The sequence below is a fragment of the Musa acuminata genome, chromosome BXJ3-8 (genome assembly GCF_036884655.1).
Source record: "Musa acuminata AAA Group cultivar baxijiao chromosome BXJ3-8, Cavendish_Baxijiao_AAA, whole genome shotgun sequence".
Lineage (NCBI taxonomy): Eukaryota > Viridiplantae > Streptophyta > Magnoliopsida > Zingiberales > Musaceae > Musa > Musa acuminata.
In genome coordinates, this window is record NC_088356.1 from 43600658 (window position 1) to 43617606 (window position 16949).

Below are 16949 nucleotides of genomic sequence, written 5' to 3' on the forward strand. Positions count from 1 at the left end.
TTTGCGTCAACCTTTTCCACTTAAAATACGCCCTTTGTTTTCCTATATAATAAATGGGTCTAACTTTCGTCATTTTTACATTAAATGCCACTCGTCTCGAAGATAATTTGGAGACTCGAAGCAGAAGTAGTAACGCAAGCAGCGAAGAGAAAGCTTTGAATCGATTGTGCATTGCTATTTATTGTCTCTTAGTTTAGCTTGAACAGAGCAAACAGCAAGATTCGAGTTTATCTTTGGAAAGTAATTGAGATGAGGAAAAGAAAGGATTCACAGTACCCAAATTCAAACCAATGCAAATTTGGTGAGAAATACATGCCAAGGCTATAATCTTAATCTCCTACGATCGATCCATCTGCCAACTAGTTTTGATGAGCTAATTATATATATATTATTTTTTTTCTATAATTAATTATCTTTAATGTTTCTGTTCATATATTTATAAAAATTATATTAATTTTTATAAAGATCGAAATACTAAAAATAACTAATTATAAAAGATAACATATAATTAATCTAATATTGATTAATAGAAATTGACTGTCGACTAGTTTGAACTGTAAATTGGACGATCGAGAGTCATAGAAGTTTAAATTGTTAAAAAAAATGAATTAATCTAATATTAAATTCCAATGCAAGATGGATGTGTCTGCTTGTACTCATCATCTAAATCCTATCCACAGATGAATTCCATCCACTCGAGTAGTAATCATCGGCGTCGAAGACGAGTGGCCAAAGCTGACCATCAATGGCGAGTGGCAAGCAAACTAAATGAGGAATTGGGCCTGCCATGTCTGTACAAAACCTTAAATTTCTTCTTGTCGTTTGGTTGGTGGAGTAGCCACAAATCGATCGGAATCCAATCGATTTTAAGCCATTCAGATGTTGCTTTAAGAATCGACGGTTGTGATACTGATTTTGAATCGAAATCATCTATTTATTTATTTTTTTTTTTAAAGAAATATTTTCATGATTTGTTTTACAACTATTGATCCTATTCGATTAGCCCGACTAATATCTCCTGTAATTAGTTAAATTTAATATTTTAATATTTATATTTTTAAAAATTATATTAAAATCTCTGTACTTATAAATATATTTTTTTACGCTGTCAACTCTACTGATAGACAATATCGTAAGACAGAGTTAACGCATACTCAATGATAAACCTTATAATATTTTCGTCAACAAAATCATAAAAAAATTAGATTACATATTTTTTAAAATGTATATATATATGAATCTTAACATAACTTTTAAAAATATAAGAATTGAAATATTAAAAATAATTAATTATAAAGGATAATATACAATTAATCCTAAACGTAATGAACTGCTGCAGAATTCTTGTCATCCTTTTACTGTGTTTTCTCTTTCTCTCGGTGAAAGAAGCACTATGTGAAGGTCACATCAAGAAACAAATTACTGTCTCTTTACTACGTGTAAAGATTAAATATTCTCCACTTTGGCACCAATTTAAAGCACCTTTACAGCTCGCTTTTTGCCGAAAGCCTGTTGGAGAATGTTGGAAGAAGTCCAAGATGAGCACACCGAGAGGAAAGAGGAGGTGTTGCTGCGAGAATTCCATTCACTCAACTCAAGCGTAGTAAAGTACCATATAACAAATGACAAACGCAGGCTAGTTTTGTGTGTGGGGGGTGGGGAGTAGGAAGCCCTACGCAGCTTCTCATGTTCCTACCCACCACATCTTCTTGTTCTTTTGGACAAATACTACAAGATCTAGTGATTCTGCTTCTTCTCACTGACCAGCTTGGCTCGAGTGTTGCACTTCACGCGATGATCTCGTTTGGCATTGCAACAAACCTCGTCCTCTTCTGCAAGATAGAGAGACCAAAGAAAGCGTCAGAAGAACTTCCAGTAAACTACTCTTTTTTGTTGGTTCATGCGGTCTGTAAACTCGTCGAGTTCGCCATCTACTGTAGAAAATGACATGGATGGCGGAAACACAAGTAGAATAATGGTAAGCCGGCAAGCAAGAAAGCAACTAAGCATGTGGTCGAGACCATTCTCCGTTTCTCAAAGGAAGGTACTGATGGAGATCATGGTAGTGGAGAACACAATTATGATTGACTGAGACAAACCTGCGAGTACACCAACCATATGGGCCATCATGTTGATGATAAACTAAGGCATAAACTAATGAAAATGACTTGGATGCAGACACGGCTGCCGAGAGAGACGTGCGGAGCATTTACATTAGCTTCTTATTATCCATCCTCTCGACCTGTAATGCTCGATTTCTGGCACTTTATATATGGCTCCACTAATGCAAGGAAATGGAGGATCTACTAAAGCTTCTTAGATTTACTTTTGACTTGTGCACTGTCATGTTTGATAGATTTTGTAGGAGAATGGCACAGAAATCTGTAAGTTCATGGCTGAAGTATGGAGGATTGAAGCCAGCCTGATGAGCCAAGGATTGGTCAAACATGCTATCAGAGTTTGTCAATGCTTAATTACTTGGACTAGGATGCATCTACAGCCACTAACAAACAGAGTTTTGTCTTATCAGCTTGGATGCAGCAAACCCTTTGACTGAAACTTACAGGCATGCAACTAAAAACAACATGATTCTGATCTAATCCTTTGTTTACGGATCTGTACAACCACATGGAATGCTCCTCCGGAGACCCGACACAAATCACATGGAAGCCATGAGTTTACTTTCCTGTGAGTTGGCCAAATTTGACTTTTACATGAAAGTCTAAACCTTTAGCGTATCAACTAGGCATGAGTTCATAGACATGAAAGTCTAAAGTCTAAACCTTTAGCGTATCGACTGGCCATGAGTTCATAGACGGATATGGAAGTATACTTGTGCTGATGGAACTCTGAAAACCCAACGAATTAACATCGGTAGTTCAATCCAGCGAGCCGTGGAGAGTAAAGGAGGGAGGAGCAAAGGAGAAGAGGAAGAGAGAAGGGCGTACCTCCTTGCGTCCAACCTTCACGGTTGGCGTCGTCGGCTCTGGTGAGGCCGACGGGGTGGCACCATCACTGGCAGCGCAAAGCTGCATGATCTTCTGCGCGGCTTCCGCGGCGTCCTTGCTCTCCTGCATCAGCTTCTCCACCTGCGCCTTGGGCAGCCTCATCTTGAGGCGGACGGTGCCGTCCTTGGCCTCCTCGGCCTCGACCGAGGGGGACTGGGTGGCGAGGGAGAGGTCGGAGAGGGAGCGGCGGGTGAGCCGGAGGCTCTCCAGCCGCTCCTTGGCGCTCACCTGGAGCGCCCCGGACCAGGCCCTACGAGGCGCGCGCTGGTTCGGGACCCGGGGCAGCTCCACCAGGAAATAGAGCTTCCCGGGCTTGAGCGACGTGTCCGGCTCCAGCGGCATCGCCCGGACGCCAAGCCGCGTCACATCATCCGCGTCGAGGAGGTTATAACCCGGATGGTCCCGCAGCACGCTCACGGCCTGCACCGGCGGCTTCAGCTTGAACGTCGTCCCGTCCACCTTCATCACCTTCGCTATCTTCTTCTTCCCACCCAAACTATTCCCCATCTTCGCTCAACCACTCACTTTCTTCCTCCTCTCCCTGCGTGCACCTCTACCCCTAGTTGCGTTATCGCCTCGCGTTACGCGTTGTGGTACTGAATGGGGCGGAGAGACGCAAATAAAAAGGGCGCCGTAGTGGTCGGCAGATTCGAGGAGGTTGGGAGGAGAGAGTGACAGAGAAGGGTCAAAGAAGGAGAGCCCAATGGAAACAATATCAATTTTTTGTTGGTATTTGTGATGTGTTCTGCGTTGTTCTCATCACATATATACAAAACACAAATATATATATATATATATATATATGATTGACATAATTATGATGGAAATAAGCCGTCACGGTCCGAAATAACAGTGGTTCTGTGTAACAGTGAATCGGGAGCGATAGATTGTGTCACGCGCATCGAGTTAAACGACCGTTGTGATCCAATATTTCACACGACAACGACGATTGCTAGTCAAACTTTCACCGCTATTAGTCAAAATCAAACCATTATTTCAGATCACTATAGTTTGAAAAAGCCTTCACATTAGTATTTCTTTATTGCAAGCATCGCTTAGTCTGTAGCTGTCTTATTTTTCGTTGTTTCAAATCATAATTTATATTTTACTCGTCCATTTTATTGATGATTTTTTTGGGTGCAAAAATTAACTATCAAATAAAAATAAACCATACATTTATTTAGGGATATCAATTATGTTCATATATTAGTGCATGTCGTACATCAGAAGATTAATATTTGCATACTGTAATCCACATCAATAACAATCGTGGGAGCCGTGTGATTCACAAAACCTCCATAAGAGGACAACCAATTCTAAATCACGGAGCCAAAGGGAATGAGATCATCGTTATCTATGTCTATATAAATGCATTGAATGGATTGATTTAGGTCTCTTGTTTCAGTGGATGGATGAAAGAAGCTCTTGAAACATACGTTTAGTATCAGCAATAGCACAAAGAACAAATTTGTGATCAATTCAGTGTGACAGCCATACTTTTCAACTTAGTCATGTGTTCTCATTAAAAGGGATGATTGATTCAAAGATTTCAAACGCCAGTTGTGATGATCTACCGCACAATGCGCTGTTATGATTATCACCTTTTTATTTGTGTAATATTATATTATATATATATATATATATATATATATTTCAAATGATAAGTGATTAACATGATATTTGATTTTAAAATCTTAGTATCAATCATAAAAAATCTTTACCAACATATAGATATAATGGAAAGGAAACATGTTAACATCTCGTCGCTATCGACACCTTATTACTTACAATATAGATATACTGACATCTCATCGTTATCGACATCTTATTGATGTGTCAATACTCATAATTCTATTAGTACTATATGATCGCATCTAATACTAAAAAGAGACATGTAACTGTTCTCTAATATCTAACCATGATCTCGAGACCCTCACCATAAAAAGACATCTCAATATGTTATTTGGATTGAACTTTCTTCTAGTCCATTTTATTTTTATAGACTCAGCATTTAGTCAAATTCAATAAATCAAAAATTAATTTAAACATGGAAGAGTTTTATTCGGAATATCCCTAACATAATTTTTCAAGTTTAATATAGTTTCAAATGATTTAATTTTAAAATCTCTTCACTCGACGTCAAAATAGAATCAACATCAACTTTAACGAGTTAGATTTTCCAAACCCTTAATCTTAGTAAATGAGTCAGTATCAACATCATCATTAAATCAAAATTTTAGGTATAAGAAATTTATTAGATGAGATCTTGAATCTTTTGAAGTAAGGAGTTTCATATATATATATATATATATATATATATATATATATATATATATATATATATATATATATATATATATATATATATATATATATATATATATATATATATATATATATATATATATATATATATATACTGACAAGGAAATATACTGACATCTCACCGTCATCGACACCTTATTGATATGTCGATACTTATAATTCTATTAGTACTATATGATCGCATCTAATTCTATTCTCTAATATCAAATCATGATCTTGAATACTGATCATGACCCTCATCGTAAAAAGACATTTCAATATGTTATTTAGGTTGAACTTTCTTCTAGTCCATTTTGTTTTGATAGACTCGGTATTTAGTCAAATTCAATGAATCAAAAATTAATTTAAACATCGAAAAATTTTATTCGGAATATCCCTAACATAATTTTTCAAGTTTAATATAGTTTCACATGATTTAATTTTAAAATCTCTTCACTCAACGTCAAAATAGAACCTTGATCGTATTTGAATCAACATCAACTTTAACAACGAGTTAGATTTTTCAAATCTTTAATCTTAGTAAATGAGTCAGTATCAACATCATCGTTAAATCAAAATTTTAGGTATACAAAATTTATTAGATGAGATCGAATCCTTCGCTTAAGTGAGGAGTTTCATATATATCTTATTTTCAAATCAATGTTTTAAATATAAAAAAATATTAAATAAGATTTCAATCCCTCAAAACAAATGCTTTTTAAATCTTAAAAGTTTTCATTATTTTGCTCTAAAGGTTAAAATTATCCTTAGACTAATTTACTATCGATTTGAAATGAAATGACCGATTAGGTTTATTTTAATCAAAACTTGTGATTTTTCCCATACAATAATCAAAGTGAACTTATAAAGGATATGATTTGGGAAGATGAATTGACACTCGTCTTTCTTCTAAATTTAAATGAGCTTTAGAAAAAAGTGATCGTCATATTTATCCAATCGAACCGATCAATTTAGACCGGTTTTAGTCGCTATCCTATCACTATCGGATCTCTGTCATGTACGACGAAATCTTATTTGGATGAGGGTTAATCTCTACCCTACATCAGAAGCATCATGCCGGCACCAGAGTTTGGCTGAGGGTTGACTTCCTCACCTCTGCAGTCAAACATGATCCGGTTCGACCGATCTCTGCCGCTGCCTCGGTAGGGACATGATGTCGGGCCACTTCGATGCGATTCCTATCCACGTCGGGCGAGCCCAACTTACTCTTATCACTTAAGGAGTTTGATTTGACGGCTCGCAAATGGTTAGAGAGTGCGTGCAGCTCCGATCACCCCAAATTAGTTGGGTCGATTCGTGGTTCGAAATATTTTGATCATGTTTAATGCATAGGTGATTCAATCGGGTGGATAGACATGCATTGATGATTAGCACAACTTTAAAATGTGAACAATAATTTTGGTCTATTAATGAACATGATAAACTAGAATGGATCATATATTTCATGATGTGCATGACAATATAATGGAAACTTAGCTTTTTGCGTGACAATAATCATAGAAATTTTAGGAAAAAACGAAAATTAGAATTGTCTTGATCCAGAAAATAAAAGTCATGGTGAGAAAATTTAGAAACTAAAGTGAAAATTAGAATTGGTTTGATCCAGAAAAAATGTCATGGTTCAAGTGCACACAAGTCTCTCTCTATCTGTCTGTCTCTCTCTCTCTCTCTCTCTCTGTGAGAAAGAAACCCACACGAAATCTATGACAAGTGACCTGTGTGGGTTCCCGAAAATTCCTCGAACTCTTTGATACACTTGCACTTTTTGGGTCCACAGTGAGATTGACATGAACCCGACAGGTTTGTGAAGGAGCAGCAAGGGATAAGAAGGTTCTCATGACCTATGAATTCATGAGTAGATGTTTATGAAAGCTAAAATGAATTAGATCTGGGAAAGAATGTGTTTTGCCTGTAGAAACTCCACTGGATCGCTTCTTTGTATCCTTTCTTCAACTTATCAATGAAGAAGGTTCTTTAGAAGCACACAGACTAGAAGAAGAAGAAGAAGAAGAAGAACCTACTTTTGTATGAACAGAAGTTAGCCAATTCAACAACTGCCATTCATAGGAGAGCAAGACATGAAGCTTAGGCGTCGAGGGGATTAATGAAGCCCGTGATCAACGGGGAAGACGACGAGTTCGTTAGCTCTTTGTCTTGGGACGGCACCAATCTTAGAGTTGATAACTTGGAAGCTTGCATGACCCCGTGGAATGAGATCAATGTAAGGTCAGATACCCAAAGTTGACAGCTGCCTACCATCCTCGATCCCTTATCAGAGGATGGCCAGGTGTTGCTTACTTTTCAAAGGAGAGAGGTGGTGTCAACCTTTCATTCGTGCCGGAAACAAATCTTGTAAACCTTAATAATTCAAAGATACCGCCAGCAATCTGTGGAAATTAGTTTGTAGTGGTCATTGCTGACTCCAAGTTGATGTCTACAGGCATGGACATTTGTTGTCCATGGATGTAACCCTCCTTTCTTGATCAAGCTAGCAGCCACGCATGACTTCCTTCACCATTTCCACGACTTCTCCTCGGTGATAAAGAGGGGCACATCCCGCAGGGGAACTTCCATGCCTGCCTAACTTCTGAAAGCTTCTTCACCAATCAAGTTTTGCTCTGTGGATTTGCATGCAGTGAAGGTTTAGCGAACAGCAATGTCCATGAACTATCACGCGATCCATGGCTAGTTATCAGAGGTAATCGAGTCTAATTTCCTCTTCCAAGAAGAAAGTTAGGTCTGATGGTAATGGAGAGCAAGCAAATAATGTCAAACTGAGCATGCATGCATGCAAACTTCAAATTCCTTCGGACTTAGTCCATTTTCCACATATGTGATCAAAACAATAAGATTTCTGTGTCTTGGAATTGATCATGTCAAAAAGAGGATTCAGAGGGGATAGATTGTGCCGCGAAGATGTTGGCACATGCTTAATGTGCCAGTTTAAGCTTTTCTGCAACTGAGAATGAAGGTGTGGTCTTCACCTTGCCATGAAAAGGAAGAAGCTTTGCTGGTATTGGTGCTTCTTTTCTTCTTCCACCAACCACAAGCAGTCTTCATGGGTGTGAACACTTGTGCAGCAATTAGTCGGATGATTGAAGACTATATTGGGCAGTTCTTGATTAAAGAAAGCAGAGGAGGAAATCTAATGTCATCCATGCAATAGTTTTGAACCATTATTTTCCTTTCCATAACTAGAAAAAGCTCTTACGTTGACTATAATGACGACAAGCTTCCTCCTCATAAGCAATCCATTGCTTGGATTTTTCTTTCATCATTTGACTGCTAAGATTGTGTACTCTCATGGAGTAAGAGCTTGATGCCAAAACATCATTTGCATGATGAATCCTGGAACAGAGAAGCTGTTTCAGCAACAGAAAGAAGAAAGTCTACTTGGATGATTCAAGTGCCAAAGCAGCACTTGTGACGACAATGTGATATATGTTTCATAGGCATTGGAAATTTGATACTTCTGGTACATGGTTGAGCTAAAGCTAGCTCTATCTTATCTTTGACCTTCCACCCAACTTTTCAGCCATGCCTCTTAAATGTGAAATATTTGCAGATGATAGATTGGAACAGAGTCCATATTCTTAATGTTCATTCTCTTGGAATTATGATTATGCTGCCAATTCTCTCCAAACTTGAGGATAGACTATAAGTTTCTGAAGTTTAGGCAAAGCAAGATCCATTCCAGAAACCAAATAACAATAAGAAGCTTATCTCAGTTGGATTAGCAACCTGGTTTACTTGACATTTGTACACTAAATGCAATCTTATCTCCTTAATTTGGTCCCTTTTTGTATGGCAAATTTCCATAAATGTATGTACTTAATGGATGGATTTAGAACACTCTGTTCCTACAACAAAAAAACAAGGTTCAGTGTCTTCATAATCTAATCCATTTTTGAGTATGAACTTTTCATAAGTCTGCAAGTGAGAAGAGGAGAAAACATTCCTGAGCATGTATCAACTCAACCTAAAGACAAGCAAACAATTCAGACTAAAAGTGAAATCACAGATCAAGAGTCTTTTACTGCCAAATCCTGCATGAAGTAGCACAAAGATTGATTAGAGATGAAACAGTGCAAACAATGGAGAGGATGGAGACTAAGAAAGATGTAGCACAGGGATGAACAGAAGTACTAATCTCCAGTCCCGAAAAGTCAAAATCATGGCACTTGGTCAACTTAAGCAACGGAGGGTATTCTCGTCATTGCGCTCTGATGAATCAAAAACCAGAAGTACTAATCTTTAGTCGAGAAGTCAAAATTAATGGCCGTTGGTCAACTCAAGCAACGAAGGGCATTATCGTCATTGCGATCTAATGAATCGTAAGCTGTGTGATTGCAGAACAAGAAGTAGTTGGCCCGGCCCAAGAAGAGAAGGGCATTATCGTTATTTCGGTCTTAGTAATCGACCCGAGCGAAGAGAGGAGAAGGGTTTTGCACTGCCCCCGCATTCCGAGACGTTGCTCGATCGCGAGAGGCCACCAAGGGAATCACCTGGCGGCGAATCGTCGATTCCAAGGTTTCTTCCCCAAATCCGCTTTCCGAGGCCGAAATCTGTGCATCTGGATTTTTCTTTTACATGTTCTTTTACTTTGCATCCGGATCATTTTGGTCTGTGTGTTGAAGATTTCGTTCTCTAGTTTCATCAGCATCTTGTGGCGAGGTTACTCCGTAGACCAGTTTTTGGCATACTTGACATCCGCGGAAGTAGGATTTTTGGACCGTCCTAATGTGACATGTTTGCCATTTCTTGTCGTCGAACAGGGTTCGAGGGTTTAATGATATCTCTTGATTAAACAAGTCGTTGCTACTATTTAGTTCTAGTTGTTCTTTCATAGTGTCGGTCCTTGGGCTTGATTCTTGTTGAAAATGTGGAAGAATGGGAAAACAAGGCACTGGAAAAGGAAAGGGATAGACAGCGAAGAATAGGTTTGACTCTGATGTAATGGTGTTATGTTTTTGAAACTAGTGTTCCCTCTGGTCATTTTTCCTGCGACAATGGAACTGTGCCTTTGAAGAGAAAAGAGAAGATTGGTAATCATTTTGTAAATTTCTTTGCCGCAGTTAGGATTGCATTGTTATCGTTATATCCTATATGACCTGCCTAATTATATTAATGAACATTAGACCACTTTTTAAGTTTGGAGGTGCAGGAAGGAAGAGTTTGACAACCTACATAACATTTGTACGATTCAACTTTTTAAGAATTGAGGGACCTATACCATTAGACAAAATTGGCTTCTTAACAAGCTTGCCAAGGCCCATCTTCATTTTCTTGCACACCTTATTGAGTCAATAACCTTGACCTGTTTGACGGTAAGTGTGTTTAATTTGTGCCAAATTTGTGAAAGGATATATTTCTTGTATAAATGATTATCATGCCATCAAGCTCTTATTATGCCCACTTTCGATTTCATAGTTTGCATGATAGACCTATATAGTGATATGAGTTTGATGTTTTTCCAATTAATTATAAATTATAGTTGGCTAAAAGCTCATAATTATGTAAAACTAACAAGTCTGATGATATATTTTTTTACCCTTTCTATGCTCTCTTTAAATGCAAAATTTTGCAGGTAATCATAATGGATATTATTATGTAGGTTCTATTTCCTTCTTTTTTCTGTTTGATATGTTGTGATGCTGTTTTGGACTTTCACAAGATTTATTCAAGTCGTAACTGATGTTTAGAAGAAGAAATGATGAAGAAATAAGCTTCTATATCCATAGTTTAGTTGTTAGTGTTTATATATTTTTTGTTGGTTGCCCTGATATGGAGCTTTAACGTGTCAAGTGATTTTCATATAATACTAAAGCCCCAGAGTTTCTGGTCTGGTTGAAGCATTCAAGTGTCTGTAATGATATTGGTCGTGTTTGTTAACTCGTATCATAATGACAAGATAAAAAAAGAAATGAGTCAACTGTATTTGTTCTTGATGTTTGTCTGTAGACCTATCTTGTGAAAGATTTGAACTACATGAGTCTTATATTGTTTGCCTTCAACGTTCTTGAGATTCTGCACGGTTAATGTTGAATGTGATCCAGAGGTTTTCTGTATTCTACGGTTATTTTGTTTGCTTTCAGCCTTCTAGAGAAGCCACATGGTTATTAAATTTTCTGTTATTTGTTGCAATGTTTCTAAGATACTGCATTGTTGTCCTTAGTCATTTTAGAATTTATCTGGAGAGACAGAATATGTTTAGCTCGTTGATGCTAGCCACAAAAAGCTATTATAAATTCAAGATGGTGCTTACACTGTACATCTTTGAAGTATCATAATGTTTATTATTGGCAATTATCTTCTAATTTATATTTTGTAGAACATTTTTGGATGTTTATTTTATGGTGTACCATTACAACATTTTATTTGCATCAGCACATAAATTCAAATTTAACTGCAAGAATTTTAGGTATTATATATTTGTTGTAATATTTTGCTTTTTCTTGAGCTTGCCCTCTCTTCTGATAATAGTTGTTTTAGAGACATTTATAGCCGACCCCAGGTAGTAGGAACATTAATGCTTGTAGTTGGTCTAGAAAATTCTAAAATCCTAAAGTAAAGAATTTTACATGATGAAACAAGGGTACAAGCCATACCTTATCAATGGGGGCAACCTACTAATACCATCATGGTGCTTTATGGAGGTGGTTGTGGTTGAATGTCAAGATGATAACTTTGTGGAACCACTCATGACAATGACATCCACCATGGCATTTGGTATTGATACCTACAAATTGCAGATCATTGAAGAAACAGTCATGCAATAATACTCATTAATCATTGTTTCTGACACCTGTAAGTACAATTGACATTCTTATGGGTATATATAATATAGCCATGGTACCAACTATGAGTTTTCAGCATTAGAACTGTCATTAGTATGTTGTTGTTGTGGGTCTAAACTATATGAAGTTTCGGATGTGGCAAAGTGGAACTGATTATTGATATCATATTTTGGCTCATAAATTTTCATTAATGCAGCCCATGAAGTTTGGTTTACAATAATGACCAGATAGAGGCATTTCTATGGTTTCAAGGTGGGTGTTGGTGATTTTGGTTCAATCCTAGATCAGTGATTTAAACAGCATTAAGCGCCAAGGTCCCAAAACGCTAAAGGCGTTCACTCAAGCGAAAGGATACGCTCTCAAATATTAAAATATAAAAATATAATATAATTAATAAATATACTTATTTAAATAAAAATATGATATTAAATTAAAAACAAAGATTAGCAGTGTTCAAATATAAATAGTATATTATTAATCTAATAAATAAAGATTATTTTGAACAGTAATTAATAATATACTATTAATAGTATATTTACTGTTAACAACAGTAGGGAAGAGTAGAGACCGAAGAAGTCGCTGTAAGAAGTCGACGATGAGAAGTAGTGGTGAGAAGCTGAGTTGTAGGTAGCAGACAATAGCAGAAGCTACGGAGTCGTGGACAGCAGGAGGCAACGGACAACAGCAGTGGCAGCGGAGTCGTGTCGCGGACGGCAGCAGGGAGTGGATAGTGACAGCGGACAACAGCGGCAGATAGCAGACAACAGACAGCAACGAAAGCTGAGGAGACTCGGTTGGCAACAAAGGAAGACTCGCAGGCAACGAGAGAAATCGTTGGCGGCGGAGGCAGAAAGAGAAGCACATGTAGAGTTGGGAGTTGGGGTCGCATGTTGATATAATTGCGTGTGTTAGTTGGTTCAATTGAACCAACTAACGTAAATTTAAGCGGTTCGGTCGCCTTATATCAACTAAGAGCTCGCTCAGGCGATGCCTCATTGAAGCGCGCCGCTTTGCCCTTAAACAAGGCGCTCGGGCCTCGCTTCGCCTCGCCTAGCCTAAGCGCCTAGGCGAGTGCCCGAGTGTCTTTTTAAATCACTGTCCTAGATATTAGAAACAAAAAAAAAAGACGGAAAGTTGAGAAAAGATATGAATTTCTAAAAGGAGCAAGTGAATGATTTTTTTGGCAATCACTTATGATATATATAAATTTAGAAAAATTCAATTGAAAGACAGGCTTGAAGCAACCAAAAATTAAAATATCTTTAAAAAAAAGGTTACTTGTGCTAGGAGCTCATATTATAGATAGAATATAAAGAAATTACATTTGGGAAGAATACTTGTTCTCATTAAATTGCATTTGGGAGGAATAGTTGTTCCATGAAATTCCTTTGCGGATTTGAAAATCTAAAGAAATGTCTAGTATCGTCAGCGAGCTCTTTCTATTTAGCTTATGTGATGGATAGTGAAGAATGGGTCCTCTCTGCCAACCTCAGCCTGAAGATCAGACCAGAGGTTGAAACTTGAGAAAAACTAAATGAAATTTGATGATGGAATGAAAATAGAAAGAGAAAGGATGAAACAGGCACCAAGGAGACGGAATCTGTGAGAAGATCCATTTTAGGTTTGGTTAGAAAAGAAACTGGAGTAGGTCTAATTCCAAACTTAGAGCCATGATTATGTTATCCTCTGTGGATGAAGTTATGCAACTTATATTATGTTCTGGTTAGCCGTCTTCTCTAAACTTGTCAATTAATTGTAATTAGCCATTTTCTCTAACTTGTCAATTAATAATATGTTACAGTTTTATTCCTGTGATACAGCATACAGCCAAGAGTATGAATGGAAAGGTTAAAGACACTTGGGAGATTTGTTACAGAGACAGCTAAGGCCAGTTAATTATGGCTAAAATTGTCTTGTGATTAACTTAATTGACTGGAAAAATCCTCTTCTTCATTAGGGATTTTTTATTATTATTTATAAATATTTTAATTCTATTTAAACTGGGACCCTAGATAAAGAAAACTAGTGGGATGAGCTCATCTTGAGAAAAACCATACATTTGATCACTACTAAAGAAACACCTTCTCATCCAAAATTGGATTCCTATTTACTGACTCTGAACTCAGTCCCTTTTTAATTATATATATTTAAAATTATTCACAAAGTTGGGCTTTCATCCCTTTCCTAAAAACTCACATAAATTCCCAAATTTTAAGAAAATTAATTTGATTCTGCCTAAACTCTAAATTAAAAACCTACTTAACTATGGACTAGAACACTTGTAGTAGAAGTGAATTGTCATACTGAAATTGAGATATTGAAGGCATAATTAGCATACATTTATACATCAAAGTCGACATCCCTCCAACAAAAGTTTTGGTCATAATTATTGTGTCGTAAGCAATATAGTGTCAGGTGATAAATTCATTCTTTTTCATTTTAGAATGATCAATGGTTAATGTTAATTAATTGTGACATATAAATTAGGCTTCAATTACTATCTGCCAGATGTTCAACATTTATTATGTTTATATATGTACTGTCATTTGGCCCTGGGTCCCAGGAGACAAACAATGGAGAGAAGAAAACCTAGAAGACAATTGAGAAGAATTGAAACCGATGATGCTAGTTTGTAAGTTAAAGTTCAGTTCATGAGATGAATCAAATCAGAGAAGGCTGTGTTTGGTTCTTAGAGTATGTGAATTGCAAACACTTTTGACATCTCAATGCAATACACTTCACCTAAAAGAAAATTAATTGTATGATTCACAGGAGGAGTTGGGATTACAAACTCCTTCCTCATCCATCAGAGTATGCATTAGCATATACCGTCTAAACCCTATACAATTAGAAAATCTAGAAAAGAGTTTTTAAAAGAGGCATACGCAAGATTCACTAGCAGCTTGGATGGTACAACATTCAACCAAAAATTAACTTACTGGCTTACTACAATCTTCTTTTAACTTTGTAGAAATTCATTGTTTCTTTTGATGTGGCATCTTCACTAAAAAAAATAGGGGAAGGTCTGCACAGGAGCTGCAAGAAAACCACTAAGTACAGGTGCCTCTCAAACTCACTTCTCATGAGGATTAGGTTGAAAGCATGGAATATTCTTTTGGGAAATAGTTGAGGGTATTGAAAAAAGCCACAAAACTATTCCTCTTAGTAAAGTTGGCTGGGTGTTCTGCAATATTAGTCCTATCTGTACGCATGATTATACAAGGCTAGCACCATGTTTGTGCATTGATCCCTTTTGTAAACTGTGGCTGATTTAGTTGGACATAGTAGAAAATTGAGGTAGCTAAACAGAAATAAATGTGATTTTTTTGTGATCCAACAATTTTAATGTTCTAGTCTGCTATTTATTTTCTTCTATTTGATATTCTAATCTAATGGTGGCAAAATATTCATGTAGCCGACCTCAAATAGTTTGGACTTAAAGGCTTTGTTGTTGTTATTGTACATGACATCATCTCGATTTCTATACTTTCATGCCATGCTCTACTGTCACTTGTTGTTAAGTACTAACAACTATAGTATTTTTTTTCCCCGGTGCAGGATTATCTATGGCAGGAAGAAATCGTATGCCCCGTCATCCTATGAATGAGGGGCCTCGTGGTTTCCGCGATGGCCCTCCATTACGTGGACCATTGCCTCTACATCCTGTCGAGGAAGAACTAGTAATAAGGCATGATGAAATTCGTAGGCTTCAAGCTGACAATCGGCTTCTGATGGAAGAAAATGTTGCTCTTAGGAGAGAGATAGATTTTGTTAAGAATGAGCTCCTTCAAGCAAGTCAGGCGATACCCAAGCTTCGTTCAGATAAAGAACTTGAGTCTAGGGAATTGATCCAGAGGGGTCTTCCATTGGAAGCTGAACTTCGTGCTCGTGAGCCACTTAGGGAAGAGGCTATACAATTAAAATCTGAAGCACAGAAGTTGGATGCTTTACGACAAGAGTTATCTGGAAAGGTTCAAGCTTTGCAACAAGACCTGAAACATCTGCAGACCGAGAATCAGCAACTGCCAACTTTACAAATTGAAATTGATGGCCTTCGTCAGGAGTTAATTAGAGCCAGGTCTGCAGTTTTGTGATCTGTGATCTTACCTGCATGACTTTTGCTTATGGTGAATTGGAAATGGAGAACAATATGTGAATGCCTAAACAATTAATATTGAAGTTGGTTAGTTGGTTTGCATTATTCTTAGCAATGTTATTTGGAATTGTGATAATAGGACGACATACGAATATGAAACGAAGGCAAATGCTGAGCAAATAGAACAGAGACAAGCAATGGAGAAGAACCTTGTTTCCATGGCTCGGGAGGTTGAGAAGCTGAGAGCAGAGCTGGAGAAGAGAGCAAGGGGACCTGGTAAGTTCATTGGGGTATTTGTGTTAATATATTATGCCATTATGAATGATTCAGCCTCTGTTATTCTGCAGGCTCTGGTGCTTATGGTGTGCATACTGCAAGCTCAGACATGAGCTACCCAGCACTGTTTCGTGATGGTTATGCCAGTGAGAAAGGGTTTTATGGTACTGGTCCATGGACATCGGACGAACCTCATGGCTTTCCTCGCCATTAATGGGTTACATTTTTCTACCAAGTCACTAAAGATCTTTCCTCTTATTTTTTTGGTGCAATGCTTTGGAATTAGTCTGGTGCATGCATTTACTGTACACTTTAGTTTTATGCCACTTTTAAACATCAATTGTAAGGATTCTATTTTGAATTATAGAAAACGTTTATCGTTGCTACTGAATCTAACCTGTGACTGTAATATCTTTGACCTTTAATTATCATGTGTGCTTCTATGGG

At 37.3% G+C, this 16949-nt stretch overlaps 2 protein-coding genes across 3 annotated transcripts; one reads left to right on the forward strand and one right to left on the reverse strand.

Moving 5' to 3' along the window:
• Nucleotides 1-1554: 1554 nt before the first annotated feature.
• Nucleotides 1555-3626, reverse strand: LOC103995249 (uncharacterized protein At1g66480). Its single transcript, XM_009415796.3, has 2 exons — nt 2949-3626; nt 1555-1832 (listed from the first exon to the last, which is right to left on the reverse strand). Exons 1-2 carry the CDS (start codon nt 3513-3515, stop codon nt 1788-1790), a joined length of 612 nt encoding a protein of 203 aa, XP_009414071.1. The 5' UTR covers nt 3516-3626; the 3' UTR covers nt 1555-1787.
• Nucleotides 3627-9716: 6090 nt separating this feature from the next.
• Nucleotides 9717-16893, forward strand: LOC135585054 (protein FLX-like 3). Of its 2 annotated transcripts, none has more exons than XM_065165431.1 (4): nt 9717-9863; nt 15689-16208; nt 16366-16502; nt 16574-16893. In XM_065165431.1, the coding sequence occupies exons 2-4, from the start codon at nt 15697-15699 to the stop codon at nt 16714-16716; spliced, it is 792 nt and encodes a 263-aa protein (XP_065021503.1). In that variant the 5' UTR covers nt 9717-9863; nt 15689-15696; the 3' UTR covers nt 16717-16893. The 2 variants fall into 2 exon arrangements, with proteins under 2 accessions (XP_065021503.1, XP_065021504.1); XM_065165432.1 differs by having other exon boundaries at nt 16610-16893.
• The last annotated feature ends 56 nt before the right edge of the window (nt 16894-16949 follow it).

Bases quoted from the DNA above. Each gene is read 5' to 3' on its own strand.
- LOC103995249 (XM_009415796.3), bottom strand. From the start codon at position 3,515: ATGGGGAATAGTTTGGGTGGGAAGAAGAAGATAGCGAAGGTGATGAAG. The intron at 1,833-2,948 runs GTACGCCCTTCT...TCTATCTTGCAG, and splicing joins TGAAGGTTGGACGCAAGGAG to AAGAGGACGAGGTTTGTTGC.
- LOC135585054 (XM_065165431.1), top strand. From the start codon at position 15,697: ATGGCAGGAAGAAATCGTATGCCCCGTCATCCTATGAATGAGGGGCCT. The intron at 16,209-16,365 runs GTCTGCAGTTTT...TTGTGATAATAG, and splicing joins CAGGAGTTAATTAGAGCCAG to GACGACATACGAATATGAAA. The intron at 16,503-16,573 runs GTAAGTTCATTG...GTTATTCTGCAG, and splicing joins GAAGAGAGCAAGGGGACCTG to GCTCTGGTGCTTATGGTGTG.